Here is a 26,467-nt window from a genome sequence, read left to right as displayed (position 1 = left end):
GGGAGTTATTATTCTAATATTAAAGATGAGCAATCTAGTTCAGCAGGTTAAGGGACTTACCTGGGGGCCACATTGCTAATACAAGGCAGAGCTGGGACCAAGGCTATTACAAAATTATTTGGTTAATTCAGGAAGTGAAGGAAGGACAATACTTTAAGGTGAATAATGCAAAAATATTTGCTTGAGCAATGTTAACCAGTGGAACTTTCTGTTATTATGCAAATGTCCTGTGTCTGCAATGTCCAACATGGTAGCTACTACCCTGTTTCTCCGAAAAAGGTGTGCTCCCAAAGATGTGCTAGGTCTTATTTTCGGGGGACGTCTTATCTTTCCTGTGAGTAGGTCTTATTTTCGGAGGATGTTTTATTTTCGGGGAAACAGGGTAGACACTTGTGGTGAGTGAGCAGTTGAAATGTGGCTAGTGTGATTGAGGAGCTGAATTTTTAATGTTATTTAATTTATATTGAAATGATCATGTGTGGTGCAAGGCTTGAACAGGTACAGCTGTATTGTTTCAGGAGTCAGGATAAAGTCCCATGGTCAAGGGCTGCAAGTTAGGTTAAGAGGTAGAATCCTGTACCTTATGTTTACATTTTCTTATACCCCAACCTTGTATAAGTGAAAATGTACGTATGAGGTTGAGATTTTTTTTTGTTTCTAAGCTCAAAGACCTGCAATTAATGTTGGGTACTGTATTTTCAAAGACTATTTATGGAGAACATTTTATTATGCTTTAAAAAGTTGATGTTTCTGTTGGGCATGGTGGCACGTGCCTGATAATCTCTTACTCGGAAGGCTATGGTAGGAAGATCACCTGAGCCCAGGATTTTAAGGCCAACCTAAGCAATATTTGCAAAACCCTATTTTAACAACTACAACAAAAAAAGGTAATGTTTTACTTGTTCCAAAGCAGCAACTCTGGAGAGGATCCATGATTATCTTAGAATTTATCCTCTTTAGGGACAATAGATTTGCCTGTGACATTTCTTCCAAGAACATTTTTTGACATATTGAGCTCATGATGTATTGGAGTTCTACCTTTTTGATTTTTATTAGTACTTTTTTGGGAAGACTGGAGGTGGAAAAAGTGGATGTGAGTATTTTGGATTGTTTTACAAGTTGCTACATTTGAACCAAGCTGAAAGTAAAGTGGTAGTCATTTGACAGATACCACCTTAAGGCTGCATGTACCTCTCTGTTAGTTTTCATATCTTGAAAACGAAGGTGTTGGGATGTATGATCTCAAAGTTTTATGACAAATAAATGATAAAGTTTTATGGCCCTATGAAAATATGCGTTTCTCTCTTTTCTAGACAACTGACTTCTAAGGAAAGTTTAGGGCCTATTATGAGGCAAATCATCTGTCCCATTCAAACAGAAAAAATTAAGTTTGACTTTGTACTGTATGTGCTGTATTTATGTGTGTGTGTGAGAGTATGTGCTTTGTATGTGCTTTATGCCTTGTTATAGAAAAAGAGTAAGTAACTGGAGAAAGAAGGTTTGAGCTTGATGTCTTAACCTTTATCAGGGTAATCATGCCAGATTTCTTTCTTTAAGGTTTGAGCTTGATGTCATAACCTAAATCATGCCAGATTTCTTTTCTTCCTTTCTTCTTCCCTTCCCTTTCCCCTCCCTTCTTTCTTCCTTTCCTCCCCTCTCTCCTTTCTTTTCCTTTCCTTCCTTCCCCTTCCCCTTTCCTTTCCTTTCCTTTCTTTCTTAGACAGAGTCTCACTATGCCCTCGGTAGAGTGCTGTGGCGTCACAGCTCACAGCAATCTCAAACTCTTGGGCTCAAGTGATTCTCTTGCCTCAGCTTCCAAAGTAGCTGGGAATACAGGCGCCTGCCACAATGCCCGACTATTTTTTTGTTGTAGTTGTCATTGTTGTTTAGCAGGCCTGGGCTGGGTTCCAACCCGCCAGCTCTGGTATATGTGGCTGGCATCCTAGCTGCTAAGCTACAGGTGCTGAAGCCATGCCAGATTTCTTAATAATCATTCTTCATTGGCAGAATTTATAAATACTTCACGAGAACTTCACATATTATGGGCAGGTGAAGTGAGATGCAATATAAATATTTCATTTATTCTTGGATATACCTGCCAGATGCAAAAGAAACTTCTTTTTTTTCCCCTTTCATTATCTTGGCTTATTTTAGCTCTGTCAGGCCACTAGTTTCCCTATTTGAATGTTAAGGCAAGGAAATGGTATGAATTTCTTCTACTTTTCTCCTTCAGAATCGAATGTCTTTTATTCTCAGGACTGAAATCAGGTTACCTTATTATATGTTGATGTTGCTAAATGGTTAACTATATTTTTACACATTCCCTCTCTCTCTCATATATGTATGCTTATAAACACACATATATAATATTATATATATGTATATATAACACGTATATACACGTATAATGGTTAACTACAATATATTGTTAACTCTATATATACATACACACAGATATATAATGGTTAACCATATTGTTATCACTCTTTCTATATACACACATAAAAATACATATATAATGGTTGACTCTATAGTTAATTAACTATTACCCTCTTTCTATATATTCACACACATATATACATACATACATACATATATAATGGTTGATACATAGTTAATTAACTATGTTGTTAATGGTGAAACAGTACACTGACAGCAGGCTGTGTTTAAGGCCTGGTTTCTGTTACGGAAGAAAGAGAGAAAATGCTCATTAACATGTTAAGAATCTTGACATGGAGAAGTCATTTTTCTTTAATTTTTCTCCTTGTATTTCATACACACACACACACACACACACTTGTGTCTTCTTATACAACCATCGCGCATTAGTCAGTAAAGGAGCTTGGCTCAAGGGAAAGCTGTTGTAATAGCAATATGCTCAGTGCCAGCCCTACCCTTCTATGATGAAAGTGATTGGCTTTCAGAGTAAAAAGGAAATAACTTATAAACTCCTACTTTAAGATAGTCAAAGAACAGCCTTCCATACACAAGATAAAGCAAAGATAATTTTAATAGGTTAAAAGTTAGCTCAGTTTCCAATATGAAATCCCCAAGGCAAAATGGCTATTGATTTGCTTGCGTTTGTTGCCTGTTGTCAAAGAAGGATGAAAATGCTAAATATAAATATTATTGGGGTTGGGATGCAGCTTAGTAGAATTCACAATCTTTCCCAAATTTTGCCTGGTGGTGTCTCTGTATATAACTAATATAAATATGTAAAATAAAACTGATAGGAAAAGTTTAATTTAGGAAATTTACTTTACCTTCTAAGCTAACTCTCTGGTACTCTCTCCTTTCTCACTCCTCTTCTTCTTTCTATTTATTTTTATAATGTAGAGACCATTTTAGCTTTCAGCATCTAAATAAAAAGATGATGTCAGTTCTCTGTATTAACTCCGTCAGGCTATAGCCTCAATTATTAAATCAAACACTAATCAAAGGCATTGCTATGATGGTATTTTATAGATGTAATTACAGTCCTAAGTGAGTTGACTTTTAAGTAAAGAAGATTACCCTCCATATAATCTGGGTGGGGCTGATTCAATCAGTTAAAAGTAATTAAGAGCAGAATTGAGGCTTCCCTGAGGAAGAAATTCTGCCTCTAGATAGCAGCCTCAGCTCCTGCCCTGGAGTTCCAGGGGCTGGGGCTTTGAATGCCTGACTTGCCTAGCTAGCTCCCACAACTGTGTAAGCCGATTCCTTGCAATAAACCTCTTAGCATGTCATGTATCTTCTCTTGATTCTGTCCCTACTTGAAACCTAATAAAAACACTTCCTCTATTTTCGATTTTTCCAACATACTGGACAAGAATAAAAGGGGGAAAGGAAATAGATAATTGTCAAATTGCTCACTTTAGACTTCCTCTCTAAAATTATATTGCTGAACAGAAGCCAAGAATCTCAGAACCAGTTAAATAAGGAACACCATTTGAAGCTAAACTGAAGTGTAAGCTACAAACTGATGAAAATATCCCTACATGGTAACAAAGATAAAACTAATTATTATGCTTATTTTCATTTATTAAAGTGAAAACTGATTGTTTCTTGTATTCTGTAAAATATGCTTTAGAATTTAGTGTTCAGAAAATGATGGCTAGCAAATTTTTACTAGGTAGAGATAGACATTTTCTGATAGAGAATGTAATCTTAATTCTTTTCAGTCATTCTCCAGGTAAATATACAAAAATCACACATAATCTTGCGAATGCAATTATTTATTGCGATCACACTAACCATCAGTAGCTCCCGTGAGGAGCAGTTTTATGTTATATGTTCTATGTTGCAGAGCAAGTGATACAAAACTAAAAATTACTGAAGAAGTAAGGGAAACTTGGAACATTTGCCAACCTGTGATTTAGGCCTGTGTAGGTGGCAACAGCATGTCTGCTTTTTAACTGGAGAGAATGTCAATAACGAATCTTGCATATGTTTATGCAACTCATTGTACCTGACTGGAAGTAACAAGAGAGGATGGTGCATGTTAAGCAGTTTACCTATGAAGAAAATTGCTCTGCTTCTGGGAAAGTGGGGGGAGGGGGAGGTTGCAATAGGAAGTATGTTCCAGGCAAGAAGGTTTCAATGCTGTGATAGCATCACTCTACAGAACAACATCAAAGTTATTCTTAGCAGAAAGGCTACAGATACATTATATCTATATGAGAAAAAGCTAACCTCACAGAGTACTGAGAATTATTTTGAATATGAAACATGAACCACATAAAATGACAGTTGTAATCATTTTACACAATTTTGATAATATTAACAGGGTTCTACCACTTTACATCTTGGTACTTGCCTAGATCAGGTTCATCAGGAAGCAGATGATTCCTGATATGAAGTTATAAGTACAAGAGATTCATTAGGGAGCAACAGGGAAGGATTGGGCAGGGGGAGCAGTCACAACATGACGTAGACCTGACAAAGTCTCTGAGTCAAAGCAGGGAGTTCCGAAGCAACATTACTCCTTATAGGGCTCCAGTGTCTCACAAAAATAGCTAGAGCTTCATATCACTCCCTTGCTCAGTCAATGGCTGGATGCCACCCTGAAAATATCACCAGCTCAGGTTGAAAGCTCTGGGGGATCTTCAGAAAGGTAATAGCTGGAAGTTTTTTGCTAGCCACACACTTTGCAGCTGGGCAGAGTACTTTCTTGAAGGGCCATCTAGACAGCTAATCTTCATGTCTTTCCCATACTGCAGAGTTACACTTGTAAATTTGTTGGGCTGTGTATTTGGGAACGAAAATTGACCAGAATAAGAGGTGATAGTGAAGTGCACTAAAACTCCACAATTCTACTTGAGGTAGGTTATAGTGTTTATAGTGTCACATCACCATCAATTCCTTAGATAACTAGAGTTGTGACCAAAATATCAGGGATTGAAAATATTGGTTGTTTCTTAAGGCTTCTAAAAGGGTAAAGAATATTGTTATTTCCATTGCATCCCAAATAAGTTGCTCCTAATGGAACAACTTGGTGCCTCTGATTATGTTGGCCCACTGTAGGTCACTTGGGCTTAGTTTTAAAATGGGCAAAAAGAGCTGAGTGGCTCTTTGGGGGATAATAAGAAAGAATCACTATTTTATATAGATTAAGAAGGCGAGATTTGGGCAAGTCAGATTGTTGTTTTTGTGATGCATCACTATCTTTTTATGTCTCCTGCACAAATTTCACAGCAGTGGTAGCTACAGAGGGTAAAGAGACAGGGCCCTTTTCTTTGTAAAGGCGTATTATTGGATAGTACTTAACGTGGGGGAGGTTCTGATGTTTGTGACCAACTACTAGTGATTTGCTGAGCCTCTCTGTGCCTTAGTTTTCTCATCTGTTAGCCTGGGATTACAACTGTGCCCACATTATGGAGTTGTGGTGAGGATGAAACAACACATGCACGATCCCTGGCTTAGGAAGGGCTTAACACTTGTAAGGTCTTCTACTTCTCTTTTCCCTCTTTTTCTTCCTCTTCTTCATTAAAAATATGCTTTCCTGTTGAATTTTGTCACTTACTTGCTCTGGAAGATTAGCAAAATATTTATAGAATTTGGGAGGAGGGTAAAATTGAAAGAATCAGTTAGTCTAGCAGGATTCAGGATGTCTGCTTTTGGTCCCGTCTTTTGGTTTTTAGCATTATGCTCTTAATGTTGTTCTGTGTGTAAAAAGATTGTCCCTGCTCTAAGCAGGTAGTCTTTTTGAGAAACAAATGAATATGTAAATGATTAATGAAAATGTATGTGCATGTAAAGTTAAGTTCTAAATGAATATTAGATCATCAGAGATACAGGAATTTATTTCCTTTTGCTGACACTGGCTATTGTTTCCATCATTGAGAGTCTGTATCATTTGGGTGAAATTGACAGTGAGAGATTGTACAAATAAAGCCAATAGAATGAGTTATGCTTATTGCCTTAGAATAAAAAAAACATTAAGTAAGATCATAACAAGGCAATTTTTTAAAGACTTAAGTAAAAAAAAAGTAAACAGGTATGAGATATCATCACCTCTTATTGTTAGGCAATTAGTGCTGTCACTAGAAATGTCAAGACAGCAAAAAACAGGAAGAGCTGATGAATGTTTTGAGAAGAACTATTAGGAAGGCTTAAATTGTTTGGGTGATGATCTTTGAATGAGTTTCCCTCTTGATTGCATCTTGCTATTTTAACCAGCAGATCAGGTTCATCCAGTGGCTTTTTCATTCCAAGACTCTACTCTGAACATTCATGAGGGAAGTAAAGTGAATAGAGCTCTAGTTTCTTTTCCTTCCCTTGAGGGACTCCACTGTACAATCACTTAGGGAAAAGGTGTCAGTTATCTTAAATCAGATATCTGGACCTGATCATGTGGGATTATAGTTTTCAGGGTAGAAAGCAGCTCTTCGGTTTAGAAGTTACTTGCACAACTCTATCATACTCCTGTCTCTGTGCTAGAGAGACACATTTTGTGCCCTGTCCAAGAAACACACACAGTAGGTTATGTGTGATTAACCAGACATTGAGCATTAAAATGCTCCAAAGTGATTCCTTACTGTTAAACCCATTGGAATTACTGATTTGAGTATTACCGTAAAAATAGTCTTATCTCATTTGATTATTTTCTTCTATTCTTCCAGTAACCTGGAACGTATGGTTGAGAGACGTATGTCTAAAGAGTCCATTGAATTCTTAAATTCCTCACTGCCAAAAAGGGAAAAACAAGATTAAAAAAATCACCTGCAGGGCTGGCACCTGTTGTTCCAGCTACTTGCAGGGTGGAGGCAGGTGGATTGTTTGAGCTGAGAAGTTCAAGGATGTACTGCACTACGAATGGGCCTGTGAAGAAAAACTGCGCTGCAGCCTAGGCAACATACTGAGACCCCGAGCTCTAAAATAAAAAATTATCCCAGAGGAAGTTTAGAATAGTAAAAAATACTCTGTATAATACTACACAGGTGGATACATGTCATTACACATTTGTCCAAACCCATAAAAAGTACAACGCCAAGAAAAGTGTGAACTATTTCCATGCGAACTATGGACTTTGGACGGTAATGATGTATCACTGTGGGTTCAGAGTTAACAAACGTACCACACTAATGGGGGTTGTTGCTAACCGGGAAGGCTATACATGCCTAGGGGAGGAGGGTATATACAACTTCCTCTCATTTTTGCAGTGAACTTAAAACTGCTCTAAAAATAAGTCTTAAAAAAAAAAACCCTTACCCCATGAATGATTTTTGAATGAGTGTTCTAGGAATGTCCTCGAATCTCCTTGAGATGTTCCAGGCTGGATGAGTAATAAGAGGAAGTGTCAGGTGAATGGGCGACCTGTCCTCAGGTGCCCTAGGAATGCGTCTCTCCCTCCTCGGCATCTGTCCCCAAGTGATGTGATTATGCACTGGCTTGTGTCTGCCCCAAACCCGTGCACAAAGAAAAGACCAATCCAGGACGGTCATTTTCACTCCCCCACCGACGCTCCTTTTGCCACCGCCCCTCTCTGGACAGGCTGACATCAGAACTCCTCCGGATTTGCCTTACTTTTCCCCTTTCCTTCCACCCAGACACGACCTCCCGACCGCGGCGCGGACGGACCCCGGCGCCCAGCGAGTCTGCGCGGCCGCTCCGAGCATGCTCAGTAGCGCGCGCGGCGCCCCGGAGCTGCTCCGCCGAGCTGCGGCCGACGCCGAGCTCTTCGCGGCTGCTGCGGGAGCGACAGGAAGTGAAGCGGCCCCGCCGGGCGACTGCGGCGGCAGAACCCGGGGCGGAAGGGGCGCTGCGGCAACGACGTCGTTGTCGACGGGGGTGGCCCAGGGAGCTGAGTGCCGAGGGGACTCGCTCGCTCGGAAGCCGGATCTCCAGCCGGGCAGGATGGATCATCACCAGCCCGGGACTGGCCGCTACCAGGTGGTGAGTTCCCGGCCTCCTGTGCCTCCTGGGACCCGGTCTGCCTCCTGCCGTGGCCCCGAGAGTCCCTTCCCTCGGGTTATTCCCGGAGGGGACGTGGTCTTGGGACCCACGCCTCTCTTGTGGACCTCTGTTTATGACTTGAGACCCTTCTCTCCCGCCCCGGGTCGCCTAGGTTCTATAACCCCCTTTAATAAGACACCCTTCCCCAGCACACCTTAAAACTTACATCTGCTTTTATTTCTCACTGTGTCATTTTCTTATTTCCTGACTAAGTCACTCCTGAGACATTCTGGCCGATTGTCTCCTGGAAATGGGGCTGAGTTCACGTACCTGCCTGGAAGGTGACCGCCGTCATAAATGGGTTGGGTGGGCAGGTGGGTGGGAGGAGGAGGCGTAAGGACTACGTGGGGGCGGGATGTGGATTTGGGAAAAATGTGAATTAGGAATTGTGGAACTATAGAGAATGAGTATCTGTAATGCTGATCTTGTTTGCTCTAGTTAACCTTGTCATTTTGTCCTTTTCCTTTATGTTATTATTAAAAATGACTGTATTCTTTTTTCCCCACGTATTTTTTTGGGGGGGAGGGAAGAGAAACAGGAAGTTTTATTAGGAAAAAAACTCTAAATCTTGTTTGAAAAATTATTTTTCATTAAATGTAAGGTTCCAGCTTAACCCTATACACCTTGGTAACTGTGTGTAGAAATGAGGGAGGCACTGCATTTTCAGTGCCACCTTTTCTAATATATATTTTTTCCTTTGTGTACTCTGGTGGTGTCATTGGAGATTCTTATTGTAAACCCTAGTTAAAAATGGACTCAGCAGTAGTTGACTGTTCCTTTGCAGCGTGTTATTCTGTAAACTTCCCTATGATTATTTAGTTAATTCTGTTTACCAATAGAGAAGAGAAAAGTATTAAGATGTAGTGCTGGTGGTACAGTTTATAGTTTGTAAAATTTTACACATTTAGATAATGTTAGTCCTAGATTTCACCTTTCAAATCTATTTGGAGATGTAATACTTAGTTGTGAACTAAGAATTTTTATTAATAAGTACATTCTGACAAATATGAAGAACACTGTAAGATGAGATTTCAATGTATGGGAATTTTTGCATTTTTCTAATATAAAAGCTTGTGATGCTTCCATTTTCAACTGATTTACGTCTTGTGAAACCTCTACATGATCCATATTCTGAACCCTCTGAAATTGTATCTTTTTCCCCCCAGAATTCTTAGAAAATATTATTGTTGTCAGTATGGAAAGTGTTTTTTCAATTTATCACTCTTTTGGTGGTTTGATTTTTTTTTAAAGCATTTTTATTTTTGTAAGTGTTTATAAATATCGAATAATATTAGCACTGGAATTTGTTTCATTTTTCTGATCTTTCCTATTTTTGTTCCCCTTAATGGATAAGGTGATTTGAATTCTTTTTCTTTGGCTATTTTTGCTTATCTGAATCTACTGTGCTCTCATACACGTCATTATTCAAAGTATTTTTAACTGATGTAGCTAATGCATTAAAATATTTTTTATATTGTTTGCTTTCAATAGTTATGACTAGTTAAGACTTATTTTTTAAAATTCTGGTACCAAAGTACTGAAATTTTCTCTCTCACTTTCAAGATATTTTCTTTCTCTACAACTCCTTTCAAAATAAGTGGACATATTTTATTCTTTTTTCAAACTGAAGATCTGTCCTACATAGATGTTGAATGGGTCAAGATATTCCTTGAGAGTAGAGGGCAAAAGTTAGTACTAAAGATACTACCTGCTAGTCCTTTTAAAGATACTACTCACTTCAAGTAGGTAGGACATCAGTTTGTTTTCCTCATAAAGCAAAGTGTTAGAGAATCTTAGTACAGTTTAAATATGTAATTACACAGTGATTTCATCTATCCAGTACAACGCTTGGTTTTGTTGAGAATGGCCTGGTTAATAACCCTGTATCTGAGTATATGCCAGAGAAGCATCAGAATTGACATTTCTAGTAGACTTTTTTTAGCTAGGGATCAATCTGTAGGTCTGGCTCATATGTTGAATACAAATTATTAGTATTTTGTGGCTTCCCTTAGGTCAGTTTTTAGGTACACCGTGAAATGATTAATACAGTAAAGCAATAAACAATTTCAGTTGTTTAATGTTAAGGGATGACTGAGTAAGGGGATAGGTAGATATACTCAGGAGTGACATAGCATGTGATGTGAATTTATTGCTTATTTAAACAATTAAAATACAGGTCTGGAATACTGGAAAGTTAGCAGTGATGCCCAGGACCATCAGAATGACTTAACTACCACTAACCAAGACAAGGTTTATCTGGAGACTGTTCTTTCTGTGGTCTCTTCTTCCCTTCTCTTGTTAAAAGGGCCCAAAGTGTGAAAGCAAACCAGTGGATAACAAAGTATAGTTACCAAAAGTCTTGGCTGTTACTCTTCTAATTTCAGAAAAAGCCAGATATGGCACATAATTTCATTGTGTTATGGGAAATTCAATTTTTTGTTTGGTAGGAAATGAGCGATGTTGCCAAACTGATGTGGAGGACTTGGCTTGTAGCTTTTAGAGCACATTCTGACTTTCTCTATTTTAAAGGATTATATACCTGTACTGAGCTGACTACTAAGCCCTACTAAACTACTAAGCTATTCTGTGTAGAGGTCAAAATGGCAGTATTGATTGTAGCAGTAGCTTCAAAAACTATATTCCAGAATGATGAGGTAGTCATTCTGTGAAGATCTGGGTCCTTTGCTTTTGTATCCAGAGAATTAGAGGTGCCCACGATAAATCAGCAGGGAAGGAGGCTTGAACTCTTAATGGGTAAAAAAAACACTTTGAAAATCATCTAAACTTTTATCTTGGTTGTATGGTTTGCTCTTGGTTTAGTTACTTTGCATTTTAAAGCCTCAGTTTCCTCATACTAGTACTTACCTCATAAAGATTATGAGAGTTAATTAATGTTATTTAAGTAAAACCTACAGAGACTGGCACATGATAAGTACTCTTTTTATAACCTAGTATGTTTGTTAATGTTTCATGGTTACTGACAGAAAGCAGGAGACACCCAGGTCAGGGACAAGTAAGATTATTACTCATGACACAGCAAACATCACAAATATCAGAGTATGATTTTCCTTGCTACTAAGTCCTGTATGTTGGTTGTCTACATGGATACATGCAGTAGGTTTGTGTGTTTTTTTTTTTTGTTGTTGTTCTTTTTTAAAATTTTTTAAAAGTAAGCAGCAAATAAGCTAGATCACTTCTCCATGGGATGGCAGTTATGTGCCTGCTGTTGTCTTGATCTTCTTTGTTGCCTATGTAACTTATTACAAGAAACAGCTTAGTATCAGGAAATGGAAAGCTTTGCAGACTGGCACATTCAGCAAGAATGAACAGGAACTTTCAGGCCTCTGGTCGACTGCCTCACCCAATAGTATATGTTTTGAAGGAGATAAGATATGGTGATTTTTAGGTACAGTCATTTCATTTTCCATTTTTAAAGAAGCACTGCAGGTGTTTACCTTATGTTGCTCTAGTTATCATCTTCTCTTGGCCACTCTGGCTCCTCTGATCTTGTTTCATCTGAATTTATCAGCATACTGTATCTGGTTTATATTCTTAGCACACTTCTTTTACATAATCAAGGTTACACAATTGTATAATCTAATAAATATTTTTCAGTTCCCGTGTTGCTTGATTTCTGTTTTGTAAATACTGACTTCCTCCTTGAAATTTCCTTCCTTATTCCTGATACCAAGAAGCTTTCTAATTCTCTTCTACTTCTCTTGAATTTCTCTGACTTTTCTTCTCTTAGTGACTCTTTTGGTACCTAATCTGAATATTGATGTTTTCCATGGCATGGAATATTATACTAGTCTACTTACTACTTTCTTCCTTCACCTGACCATCCTTTAGCTGACATGCATCATTTTTGTGGAATACATATTGAGTATCCGTAGTCTGAAATTCAGAGTGCCCCCAAATCTGAAATTTCTTGAGTGTCACATGATGCCACAAGTAAATACTTAGCATGCTAAGTACTCAACACAAACTTTGCTTCATGCACGATATTATTAAAAATATTACATAAAATTACCTTCAGGCTGTGTATATAAAGTATTTATAAAGCATAAATGGATTTTGTATTTAGACTTGGGTCCTATTCCCAAAATATTTCATTATGTATATGCAGATATTCCAGACTATGAAAAAAAATTGAAACAAGTCTAAAATACTTTTGATCTTAAGCATTTTGGATAAGGGATACTCAATTACATAAATTTGTTTGTATTTTTTTGCTCAAAAACCTTCAGTGGACTCTTAATATATTTGCCTCCAACATTTAGTGAGATTTAATATTAAAACTTCCAAATAATATAGAAAAGTTGAAAAAATTGAACAGTTTAATCCCTGTAAGTTGTAGGGTCTGCAGTTTGTTATTTTTATATTAGTGTCTGTCAATCCATGTTATTTTTTTATTTGTGTATATAAAGTTTTATTGTAACACAGTCATGCCCCTTTATTTATTTTTTTTAATTAAATCATAGCTGTGTACATTAATGTGATCTTGGGGCACCATACACTAGTTTCATAGACCGTTTGACACATTTTCATCACACTGGTCCTTTATTTGCAAAGTTAGCTTTGAGTACACCCATGCCCCGCATAATGATGCAACATTTTATTTAATGAGAGATGTCATATCAAGGAGGGAGTGCATGTATGACCGTGGTCCCTTAAGATTATCTGTGCTTAGATACACAAATACCATTGTGTTACAGTTGCCTACAGTATTGAGTACATGCTGTACAAGTTTTTCTTCTAGGAGTAATAAGCTATACCATATAGCTTAGATATATATGCCTTCTAGTTTTGTGTTAAGTACACTCTATGAGGTTTGCACCATGATGAAATCACCTAACAAAGCGTTTCTCAGAATGTATCCAGTGTATCCCCATTATTAAATCTAATATAACGAAAATGAGACAGAACCTGCTATTTACTATTCTGTCTGTCTTGGTAAGCTTGGACTGCTTAACAAAGTAGTTGGGTAGCTTAACTGGAATTTGTTTTTCACAGTATTTGAGGCTGGATAATTCAATATCAGGGTTTCCCAGTGAGCGTTTTTTCCTGGCTTGTAGATGGCGACTTTGTGCCCTCAGAGGTGGAGAGAAATTTCTGATCTCTCTTCCACTTATAAAGACACTCCTTCCGTCACTGGGACTCCACCATCAAGACCTAATCTAAACCTAATATTTCCAGTAGCCCCCACCTTCAAATATCATCTATTTGGAGATTAGGGTTTCAATATATGAATTTTGGGGAGACAAAGACATTCAGCCTGTATTGTTGTCCTTGACAGATCAAGTTTACTGACCTGATACAGGTTACCATCCCCCTAGAAAGTTCCTTTATTATCGTTATCAGTTTTTACCCCACAGGTGACTGTTGAGACTTTTTCACTTCTAATTACCTAATTTTGCCTTTTCTAGAACCATATAATGTACAGTCTGTAAAGCTTCCTTTATTCAGTATGAAGTTGTTTAGATTGATCTATGTTGTTGTTTCTATTCGTAGCTCATCCATTTTTGTGGAATAATTTTTCATCATATAAATTATACGAATATATTGCAGTGTTTATCCCTTGCTCTGTTGCTGGATATTTGGGTATTTTCCAGTTTTTAGCTATTATGAATAAAGCTGTTATAAATATTCTTGTACAGATTTTTTTTGTGGACATATGTTTTTATTTTTCTTGAGTGGAATTAACTGCGTAAAAGGGTAGGTATGTGTTTAATTTTATAAGAAACTACTAGACTTTTTCCCAAAGTAGTTCTACCTTTATACACTCCTACCATCAATGTATGAAAGTTTTGTTTTATAACCTTGCTAAAAATATGCTGTCAGTCTTTTTAATTTTAATCATTCTAATGAGTCTTTTGAAGTTTTGAGTTTAAAATTCCTGTTCTTAGCATACAAATTCCTTGAAACACCTTCCATAGCTATACAGTGTTGTATCTCATCAATCTTATCCTCTTAATTTTTAATGAGACCTACTCATTAGTTCCTCAACTGCAATATATTCTCTCTTTTTTCTCTGACTTTATGTGTGTTTATTTCTTATTAAAAGTTCTGTACTACTGCTTTCTGGTCTGTTTGCCTCATACAATCTTCTTAGACGTAAAAATTCCTTTGGTTCTGTAGTTGTAAGAGGGAGTCAAGGAGAGTTTCGTGTCTCTGTCATCTGCGTTAAGGCAAAGAAGAAGTTAAGAATCACAGTATTAAATAACTTGTTATACTTAATTATCTTTCTCCCTTTGAGAAGTTTTCCTCAAATGTGCTTCAGGGTTCTGCGAATGTCTTTGTTTCATCTTGTGAATAATATTTTTAAAAACCGCAATTAAGGAAATTCATATTCAAATATATCATATACCAAGTAGTATATACCAAGTTGTATGCTAACACTCAGATATGTTATATACCAAGTTGTACATGCCTTGAAGAGACCAGTATTATGTTAAATTGTGTTGCAAGGGTAATTTGTTTTTAAACAGACCTCAAATTATACTTTCTTGCTATTTCTGTGCATGACTAATTGTAAATGTGTCACTGATTTAGTTGAGTTTAGCTCATTAAAAAAAAGATTATCCAAATATGTCTACTACTGTGTGTCCCTTACACTGAATGGTGCTGAATCAAATGCTGGCTAGCCTTTGGTTGGCCATATTTGAGCAGAATATGATCTAGTAAAGAGTAATAAGTGTGTAGTAATTAGTATATGCATTAGAATTATATCATGAAAATAGCATATTGTAGATAGTTTACAGCTTCTTTTATGTTTTGAGTGCTTTTGGTCAGGTTTATGCTTAAGATGTTTATGTTTAAGAGAAGATATGGGAGCAGCTTTTAGGTATCATTATTAAGTATAAAACAAAGGTCTTATAACTCAATATATAATAATTTATGAAGTATCTTTGTCTGCTTCTGTTTTATTCTGTGATGGGTGCTAAAATTCTGTTTTAGGTGTTAATGAACAAGACAGTTAAGTTCTTGTCTCACAGCTCATACTTCGGTGGAAGTAAAAAAAACAGTTAAGTTCTTGTCTCATGGCTTATAGTTGGGCAGAGGAGAGGCAGAAAAATAAGAATCATTTCGGGTAATAGTAAGTGCTTTGAAGGAGAAAAAGGAGCTTGATGGAACAAATAATAAATTTTATCATTTATGAATTAGCTATAATAAAATAGCAGTTACTTACATTCTGTCAGTATGCTGAGAACTCTGTTAAGTGCTGTATACATATTAGCTCATTTAATCTTAGAATGCCTCTTTGAAGTAGATAATGCCATTATCCTCATTTTGCAGATGAGAGACATAAAACAGAAACAAGTTAAACAATAGGCTCAGCAGTGGGGAGCTGGTTGGTATGGTTTTGTATTGCAATGTAATAAATTACTCTATCAACACTGCCTTTTATTATCTTTGAGGTTTCCTTAGGTTGGCTGTGATCAGCAGAGTGGTTCTTCTACTCCATGTGATGTTAGCTGGGGCTGCAATCATTGTGGGGGACTCAGATGGGTTGGGACTTCTAAGATGGCTCCTGCACTTCGCTGGCAGTTCATGTTGACTTTTTCTGGGAGCTCAGCAGGGACTGTTGACTAGAGCATTTCAGATCTCTTCTGTGTTCCCTGTCAAGATGACCTTGGCTTCTCACAGCATGGACAGAAGAGGAAGCTGCCATTCTTCTTAAGACCCGGGCTTTGAAGTTCAGAATGTGATTTCTGCTCCATCCTACTGGTCAGAACAGTCATAAGGCCAGCCCAGATTTAAAGGAGGAGGAAAAAAACTCTGTGGGGGAGAGGCATCCACATACTCTGGAGGGAAGAAATTGATGGTGGCCAGTTTTAGAGAGATCTCACAGCAATCAATCTGACCACTACTAAGGGTCAGGTTAGTCAGGGAATTCCATCTACTCAGAGTATGACAGTGAGGCTGAGACTTTCTTGCAAAATGAAGATCTAGTTCTAGTTGATAAGTACTGCAAGTGCCATACAGGCCTGTAGTAGAAATGAGTTTTTTCATTTAAGAAATAGGATGAAAGCTGTGTGACTCCAGAAAGGTAAAAGGGAGGGCTTAGAGCAGAATGGAACAAAACATGAAAATAAATTGCATGCTGGATTCCATGGAAGACTGGAACTCTCATTTATAACTCCAGTTTATAATTTTTGTTTCAAGAAAGTAGTTAGGTTTTGCTACATAATTAGCAAGGCCCAATGCCAAATGAAAATGTGGCACTCTGGCCTAGGGTGGGGAGATGATCTCCCTTTTCTATAGGCCTCCCCTTTCTACAGGTCTACAGACCCAAGGGAATTGCAGTCCTCATGCCAGGACATGCTTTTTACCTGAATCAGCAATAGGCAAGTAGCCCTTCTGGTTTGCCCACTGAATGTTGATCATCCTTGCCTGGGGTGGGCATAGTCCTTGCTTTGCTTTGTCCCCAGTCACAGGAACAATGAGGAGGTTGAGCTGAGCCAGAGGGTTCAACTGACTGAAAACTCTTCATGTGAGGCAGATTGCTTCCAAGTCCCTCACACATGCTTCCTTGGAGTCCAGTTGGAGTTCACTTATGAAACGCATTTTCAAAGATAAAGAATGTTGAGGCAGTTACCACACAGTGCTAAAACCCAATGAGAGTACCCTCCTGAGTGGGGTTCTTCTGTGACTTCAGTGATCAAATGCTCATAAAGATGGCCTTGAAAGCAGTGTCCCTGTGGGTGTGGTGATGATCTAGAACAGAGGTTAGTCAACTTTTTCTGTAAAGACTTCTGTAAATATTCTGTAAATATTCTGTAAATATTTTAGGCTTTGTAGCCAATGTGGTCTCTATGTCAACACTTAAACCTGCCACTGTAGCATAGTAGTATCCATACCAAATGAGAAAACAAATGAATTTGGCTATGTTGATGATGATGATGCCTGTTGATGATGCCTCTGGAAAATTAATTCTTTATTTTACCTGGTCTTTATATAAATCCTTAGCAATGTGGTTAGGTTGTTTTGCATTCCTTACATGTACCTGATTATCAGGCAGGCACAATCCGTTACTAGAATTGGGGTGCAGAGGAGTGGGTAAGTAGAACAGAGTATAGAAACTCCCTTTGAGACTGGCAGAGAAGTCTTCATTCTGTTTGAGTATCACCTCATCGATGCCATTCTTGACTATCCTGTTTAAAATCATTATACCTCCTTCACAGTGTTCCCTATCTTCATTCCCTATTTCAGTTTTTATTCCTAGTTCTTTTTTTTTTTTAATTAAATCATAGCTGTGTACATTAATGCGATCATGGGGCACCATACACTGGTTTTATAGACCATTTGACATATTTTCATCACACTGGTTAACATAGCCTTTCTGGCATTTTCTTAGTTATTGTGTTAAGACATTTATATTCTACATTTACTAAGTTTCACATGTACCCTTGCAAGATGCACCGTAGGTGTAATCCCACCAATCTCCCTCCCTCTGCCTATCCTCCCCCTCCCTCCCCTCCCTCTCTCCCTTCACCATATTTTTAGATTATAACTGGGTTATTGTTTTCATATGAAAGCCATAAATTAGTTTCATAGTAGGGCCGAGTACATTGGATACTTTTTCTTCCATTCTTGAGGTACTTTACTAAGAAGAATATGTTCCAGCTTCATCCATGTAAACATGAAAGAAGTCTCCATCTTTCTTTTAGGCTGCATAATATTCCATGGTATACACATACCACAATTTATTAATTCATTCGTGGATTGATGGGCACTTGGGTTTTTTCCATGACTGAGCAAATTTGAATTGGGCTGCAATAAACATTCTGGTACAAATATCTTTGTTATGATGTGATTTTTGGTCTTCTGGGCATATATTCCTAGTTCTTTTTTTTTTTTTTTTTTTGTAGAGACAGAGTCTCACCTTATCGCCTTCGGTAGAGTGCCATGGCGTCACACAGCTCACAGCAACCTCCAAATCCTTGGGCTTAGGCGATTCTCTTGACTCAGCCTCCCAAGCAGCTGGGACTACAGGCGTCCGCCACAACGCCCAGCTATTTTTTTTTGTTGTCGTTGTTGCAGTTTTGGCCGGAGCCGGGTTTGAACCTGCCACCCTCGGCATATGGGGCCGGCGCCCTACCCGCTGAGCCACAGGTGCCGCCCCTATTCCTAGTTCTTATTATCACCTTTTATTCCAAATATTTTGGTTATTTTTTTCCTACCTCCCTTCTCTCTGAATGTAAGGCTAGCGAGGGTAGAGAGTTTTGTTCATTGCTCTTATCTTTTTGTACCTGGGATATGGTAGGCTCTCAGTCAGTATTTGATAAGAATGAATGAATGAATGATGGTGTTTGACCATCAAGATTGTCAAGACTGGTGCTGTAGACTCAAAACCTTGCCTATGTCATTTTATTCTTATTTTTATATCTGTTTTGTCATTGCTGTTAGACTTGGGCTTTTTAAGGTAGTAGTGGTTTTTTGCATTCCCTTCTAGCTTAGCATGTACTGCTCAATCTCTCTTTCATTCTCTCTCTGAATATTGTCTCGTAGAATTGTTCATTAAGTAATCCATGAAACCATAATGTGGTGGTCTTACTACCTTCATTAACTGTGCATTTGTGGGTATTGCTTTCATTTTCCTTATCTGTTTTATATTGATTATTTAGCAACTATGTTCTTTTTAGTCTTTCCTTAATATCTGCTCTACATTCTAAAACATTGTCTAATTGCATGTATATTAATAATATATGTAGGCCTGACTTGAGCTTAAGTAGCTATGAAATAGTGTGGAATAATTTTTCTGATGTTTATTGAATGTAAATTCACTAACAAGATTATCATAATTAAGGGTAGCCTACCTCTGTCATGTGATTGTAAATCATCATTATGTCTGTTTTCAGGCCATGTTGTTATGATTTCAGAAGTTTGATCACTTAGCTGGAATTAAGGTGTGGGTAAAATTCTTGCTAAAGACATGCCAAATGCAAGTTGGGAAATGCTGCAGTAGTTTAAGGTTGACTATCAGATTATTTCAAGGTTTTGACTTGCATGCTTTTAAGATTTGTTTGAACATGAACAATATAGTATTTTAAAAGTTCAGGAATGCACTGTGGTTCACTTTTTGTGTGATGTTTCTCCAGAATTACTCATAATGTAAAGAAATTATACTGTTTGGGGCAGAGACCAGGACAATAAGGAAATAAACTGGAGCTTTAATATGATAATGAGTTTATTATGTAAAAGTATCTTTTAATATGATAATGTTACTAATTTTGGTCTACCCATGGAAAGAAGAAAACTAAACTATTTCCAAATGCTTTGGAAGTAGTGGAGTCCTTAGTGATCATTTTCTTCAAGGCTCTAATTTCATAGAATGACTGTCTAAGGGTGGTTCTGTTCAAGGGCATGCAACAAAGCTTGGAAGAAAAATTTTATTTTGTTTCTATAAACATATCAACTAGGTTAAAATACTTCAAAGATCCTGGGAAGTAGAATTTTCATTATAGCTTAGTTTCTTTTATTCATGATGAGATCCAGGGAACATGGATGGTATAGTGTAAGAATTTGGTAGTCTCTTAGTCGCTGAGTGAACCCAGCTGATTATGCAGAATCCACAGCTCAGTTAACTTTCATTGTATTCAGCTTGTAGTCAAGTTTTCTTTAATCATTACATTCTTAAAAATCAAATAGTACATATGTACAGTTTAAAAAGTCTGAGTACCAGAAAGGTAAATAATGAGAAACAGCAGCTTCCTTTTCCACCCTTTGTTCTCCAAGTCTTTCTGTTCTAAAAACAAAAACAAACACTAAAACCAACCTTTATTTCAGCTGATGTATTTGTTTACTTCCATATTTTGGCATATGCAAATCTAGCTACTTACTGATTTATTAATCTTACTTTGCTTTTTTACATGTCCGTGCTTTCCTCACCCAGGTGGTGATCTTTGTAGTCCCTTATCTTAGGTTCACATCTTGATTCCTCACAAGCATAATGCCCTTGGACCAACTATTCTATAATGTAGCTTCTTCATCTGTAAGTAAGGGTAATACAGGTCCCTGTCTCAGAATTGTGGAGAGGATTAAGTCTATGAAAACCAACTAATTTTTGGTTAACATGAACATTTTATGACTATGAAAATATTAAGTTACTTAACTTAAAATATTTTCTGAAGTTACCTAATTTTTTTCTTCACTTGCCTGCATATCTATTATTAAATTTTTATGATCCAACGTTTGCTTCTCAAATATATTTTTTCATAGGTCCAAGTGAATCAGATTAGTTCCTGTTTTCTTTAAAGACATTCTTCCTGGAGCCCTCTATCTTCACTGTTTGTTCCCTAGGCCTGAGGCTCTGCCGTCTTACTGAGACTTTTTCCTTTAACTGTGTTGTATCTCCTATTCATTGCATTGCAAGTCTTTCCCTGTTTTTGATTTATTCCTTTATTTTGGTGGAACAAGTTTTCCACTGGGTTCCTAAGAAAGGATACCTGGGAGGTTAAAAAAAATTTTTAAGACATTGAATTTGTTGCCATAAAGCTCATTATGCCTGTATGTATGTGGTGGTAGCCCCTTTTTCATTCCTAATATCGGGGATTCACTTTATGCTTTTTTCCTTAAATAGATTACCTATGTCTTTTTGTCCATTTTATTGATTTTTTTTTTCCTTAAAGAATCAGCTGTGGCTTTGTTAAATTTCTGTATTGTATATCACTGATTTCTATTCTTAGTTACTATTTTTCTAATTTTATTGTTTACTTTGCTTTTTGTATCTAATTTCCACTTTGATATTTTCTTAGATACCTTATTTTCTAATTTAATTTTTCTGTGGAAGGGAACACATTCAGTATGACTTTTTTCCTTTTAAATTTACTGAGATTTATTTTATGTTGTGACTATCTTGGTGACATATTGTATATACTCAAAAAGACCATATTTTGCAGTTGTTGGATTTAGTATTCTATAACCATCAGATCAGATTGGTTCATGGTGTTGTTCTGATCTTCCATATCTTTATTGAGTTTTGCTTTTTTGTTCTACTAATTTCTGAGTAAGAAGTTTTAAAATTTTCTGTGATTATGTAATTATCCCCCTTTAATTATTTCAGTTTCTTGCTTTCCATATTTTGAGCTCTATTATTATGAAAAGTCCCACCTTATTTCGGGCAATTATCTTTGTCTTCACACCTATTTTATATGATATTAGTATAGCTATCTGAGCCCTCCTATTTTGTATTTTTGCACGGCATATCTTTTTCTATTTACTTAAAATTATCTGAGGTGTATAGTTGAGTCTTGCTTTTAACAGCCTCTATTTTTTCATGGAGTGTCTGTATTTAATGTATTTATTATGTGGTTGATTTAAGTCTGCCATTAAATTGTTTTCTATTTGTCTTTTCTGTTTTCTTGTTCTTCTTTTCACCTTCTTCTGTCTTCTTTGGGATCACTTGAATTTTGGAAAGAATTTGTGTCATTTTTGCTATTTCTGTTACCTTTTACCCTTCTGTGGTCATTTTAAGATTACAGTGCCTAGGGCAGCACCTGTGGCTCAATGAGTAGGCCCCTGGCCCCATATATCAAGGGTGGCGGGTTCAAACTCAGCCCCGGCCAAACTGCAACAAAAAATAGCTGGACGTTGTGGCTGGTACCTGTAGTCCCAGCTGCTCTGGAGGCTGAGGCAAGAGAATGGCGAAAGCCCAAGAGTTAAGAGGTTGCTGTGAGCCGTGTGACGTCATGGCACTCTACCGAGGGCAGTAAAGTGAGACTCTGTCTCTACCAAAAAAAAAAAAAAAAAGATTACATTGCATAGTGAAGATCATGTATGTATATTTAACATTAATATAGTATGATCATGTATGTATGTATATTTAACATTAATATTGTTTCACTTTATATAAAATATAGTACTTTATAACTAGGTAGGTCCATTTTCTCCATAACTACTGCTAACTTCAATGTTTATAGGTATCACACTGGAAATCTCGCCAAACAATGTTGTAATTTTTGTTTTAAATCATAACATGTTTTTAAACACATAAGAGGAAAAAAATAATCGTTTGTATTTCCTTATATATTGACTATTTCCTGTGCTCTCTATTCATTCCTGAAGAAACATGTTTCTTTTTCTTACCACATTTTTTTTCTAGTCTGAAGAATTTCCTTTAGCATTTTTTAAAGTGCAAGTCAGCTGCTAATCAATTCTCGATGTTTTTCTTTATCTGAAAACATCTTTATTTTGCATTTACTCCTGAAGTATATAGACAGTGTATTTTGGGGTATAGAATTCTTGGCTGAGTTTTTTGTTCTTTCAGCTCCTTAAGGATATTCTTCTGATCACCATGGTTTCTGATGAGAAATCTATAATTATTTGAATCACTTTTTCTGTATGAAACATAAGATTTTTCTCAGGTTGCTTCTAGTAACTTCTCTTTATCCTTGATTTTTAGAAGTTTTATGGAATATCTAGGTTAGTTTTCTTTGAATTCATTCTGTTTTGGCCTCAGTTGAAGTTGAATTTGTACATTTCTTTTACTAATTGGAGAAATTATAGCATTTCTTCAGATTTTTTCTTGCCTCAGTTTCTCATTTTCTCCGATTTTATTTTTTATGTTTTTTTAAATTTTTCACAATTTTTTTGTTAGATCTTTTAAAAGTTTAAGGTGATTGTGGTTCTATTACTTTTATTTTTTTCAATCTTTTTTCTCTTTATAATGGATAAATTCTGTCGTTCAATTTCAGTTCCCTCTTTTATTTTCAGTGTGCCATTGATCCTAGCTGGGAATTTTTTATTTCACATACTTAATTTTTCCATTCTAAAATGTTTGTCTTTTTTTCTATTTATCTGCTGAGATTCCATGTCTTTTAATTAATTTCAAAGTGATTTTACTCTACTTTCTTGAAAATAGATATAAGAAATATTTTAACTTTTCATTTGATAACCTGAGTCATCTTGGGATTGGGATCTACAGATTGCCATTTTTTAATAAGAATGATTTATATATATATATTTGAGTGCTTTGAGTAATTTTGGATTATATCCTGGCTCTTCGGAAGTTTTTTTTGATCCTCTGGAGAATGTTGATATTTTTGTTTTAGCAGGTAATCAACTCCCTTAAACTCATTGTAAGTGCTGTCTTAGACTCTGTGTAGAGTGGTTCAAATCTTAGCTCAATTCCTGAAGACTTACCTAATGTTTTGGATCGGTCCTACACATGCATGGCTTGAGGGTTAAGATTTCCCCCTCACTTTCTTGCCTGCCCCAGTTGCTGTCTACTCTGTGATTTTACCTCAGAGCAAAGCTGCAAGAAGAAAGGAAAACTTCTCTGGTGCAGGTTACTTCTCCAGGTTTTAGCTACCCTCTACATCGTGCTTATTTTCTTTAATGTTCAGAATGTCCAGGTAGTTGTGGGTTCTTTTTAAATTATTATTTTTTTAAATTTTGTCCTGATTTGTTCTCAGTTGTAAGTATTAGTCTGTAGGTGGCTACTACCATTCTGGAACTATAGCCAACTTTAGATTTTTGTGATGCTTCTTTCTATTCCCTGATAGCTTTCCTCCTAGCATTTTGTTTTTCTTTAATGTTGGAAGTTTTCTTTAAATTTGGATGTTTGTTCTGTGCCTGTTTATGTCCTACAGCTTGTTCGTGTGTTCTTGACTTATTGGCCTGTGGGATAGGTGTTTTGTTATTTCTTGGTGAGCCAGATTTTTCACTGGGGGCTTCTCAAATGTCAGTGCCTGCAGTTTAGTTATGAAGCTGCTGTAGTGGGTAGGTAAGTGATAATAGTGGCTTCGAATGAGGGCAGTGGCATCAGAGAAAAGTGGATAGATGGATTCAAAGGTGTGTGTGCACTCCTGTTTGTATGTATTCAGTCAGCATTACATATACTCATAAAATCTATTTGTGGAGAGAGAGAAGGACAGGGTGGATTAATACCAATGCATTTTTATTGGCGGCATCTTGAAATAGAAATACCCTGAAATGGAGACAGTAAACGGGTTTGAATCTTGACTTGGCCCCTAAGTATGTGTGTCAATTCTGTTTTTTATTACCTGTAAAGGGGAAGATAATAGGTATTAAAGTAGATGGTTTATATAATGTGTCATTTTGTTTTATTTTTTAAAACTAACATATATTGGGGCTTTACTAAGTCAAGACATTATTTTGAATATTTACAGCTATTAATTTTTGTAAGTAAAAACCCTATACATAAGCCATTCTTATAGCTGATATAAGTGAGGCCAGACAGGTTGCAAAGTTATTGTGCTGAGGCTTGAATTTGAATATGGAAAATTTGAAAAATGTGATTCAAGTGTCAAGTGTCTTTGTATTTAACCAGTGTGCTTCTTGTTCTTAGCCCAGTGTGTGTTCAAGAATAGGCTGAGAAATATTTGTGCAGGTTTTTTATTATTTGACTTATTTGTATGTTATATATTCCCACACCGTTAAAAACAAAATGACTGTGTTAGGAAGTATTTTAAAATCTTTCTTCATCATTGTTTTAGTCATGTTAACTAAGGATTTCTTTTTAAAGCAAATTCAGCCTTTCAAAGGGTAAAGTTCAAAATTTAGATTACCAGGTTTTTTCCTTTCCAAATCTATTTGCTAACTATGTTTATTTTGTGTGTTGAGACAGGTTTATTGATATTTTGAATTTGAGTACCATAAAGAACAAGCTACTCAGCTTTTCTCTGGGTGGTATTTTTGCTCTTGTTTCTTCAAAGGCACAGTTTTTATGTATTTTTTTCTTGTGTATCTTTGTTCTTATTGCAGATGAGTGCAATAATGAAATTTAAGTGTATAAAATTTATCTAGAAAATGCCAGTCATGTCAAGTTTTTTAAAAACCGGTAACATTTTTTTCTTTTATTGAATAGTGCCTTTAGAAATGCGGCACTATAGTGATCATTTTAACTTGAAAATAAGTATTTATACAAGAATAAAGAAATATGAACTTGCCCAATCTACGTCAGGCTCAGATGGGTTCACTGGTAAGTCCTACAGTCTTAGTTGTTTTGTGTTGTTATGACAGAATACCACAGACTGGGTAATACATGAGAAAAGAAATTTATTTCTTACAGTTCTGGAGGCGAGTAAGTTCATTGTCAGTATGCCAGTCTTTGGGGAGGGCCTTCATGCTGCGTCATCCATGATAGAAGACAGAGGGTAGGAGTGTATGACAGAGCAAGTGGAAAGGGACTGAATTCATCCTTCAATCCTGCAATAATAAGATGAATCCATTTATGCCCTGATCGCCTTTTACAAGTCCCACCTTTCAACATTGTTACAATGAGGATTAAGTTTACAACACATAAATTTTGGGGAACACATTCAAACCATGACATCTACTAATAATTTAAGGAAAAAATTATTTTAGGAGAAGGAGATAACTTAGGAAATTATCGAAGGAGAGGGAATACTTCCTAACTTATTCTATGAGGGCAGCATTATCCTAATACCAAAACCAGGCAAGACATGACATCTCTCATGAACATACATGTAAAAATCCTCAATGAAATATTAACAAATAAAATTCACCAATGTATAAAAAGAATTATACTGTGTACACCATGACTTTGTGCGATATTTCCCAGATATGCAAGTCAGGTTCAACATTCAAAAATAATGTAATTCATCCCATCAATAGGCTAAAGAAAATAATCACAGACGCAGAAAAATAATAGATGCAGAAAATGCCTTTGATAAAATCCAAAACGCATTTATGGTAAAACTCTTTCTTAGTAATCTAAGAATAGCAGAGAACATCTAAAAATCTACATTAACCACCATGCTTCATACTTAATAGTGAGAATTCAAAGTTCTCTCTTTAAGAACAAGGCAAGGATGTCCCCTCTTGCCGCTTTTCAACATCCTACCAGAAGTTCTATCTGAGCAGTAACACAAGAAAGGAAATAAAACTTCTATAGATTGATAAAGAAGAGACAAAATTATCTTTGTTTGCAGAGGACATGAACATATGAAAGAATTGAGAAAAAAAAAGTTCCAAACCTTCCTGGAACTAAATAAACAATTATAGCAAGGTTATAGGATACAAGGACAAAGTATTGTTTTTTCTGTAT

General features: G+C 36.5%; 1 protein-coding gene across 1 annotated transcript in view; it reads left to right on the top strand.

Moving 5' to 3' along the window:
* The first annotated feature begins 7,972 nt into the window (after nucleotides 1–7,972).
* The window catches only part of NDFIP2 (Nedd4 family interacting protein 2), a 65,129-nt gene continuing 46,634 nt past the window's right edge, over nucleotides 7,973–26,467 (top strand). Inside the window, exon 1 of the mRNA XM_053563670.1 lies at nucleotides 7,973–8,373. Coding sequence (XP_053419645.1) covers nucleotides 8,095–8,373 — 279 coding nt within the window. The 5' untranslated portion in view covers nucleotides 7,973–8,094. The remainder of the gene's footprint in view (nucleotides 8,374–26,467) is intronic.

Source organism: Nycticebus coucang, chromosome 15, assembly GCF_027406575.1.
Source record: "Nycticebus coucang isolate mNycCou1 chromosome 15, mNycCou1.pri, whole genome shotgun sequence".
NCBI classification, from domain to species: domain Eukaryota; kingdom Metazoa; phylum Chordata; class Mammalia; order Primates; family Lorisidae; genus Nycticebus; species Nycticebus coucang.
Note: the sequence above shows the minus strand (reverse complement) of the source record. Positions and strands in the feature narration are given on the sequence as shown.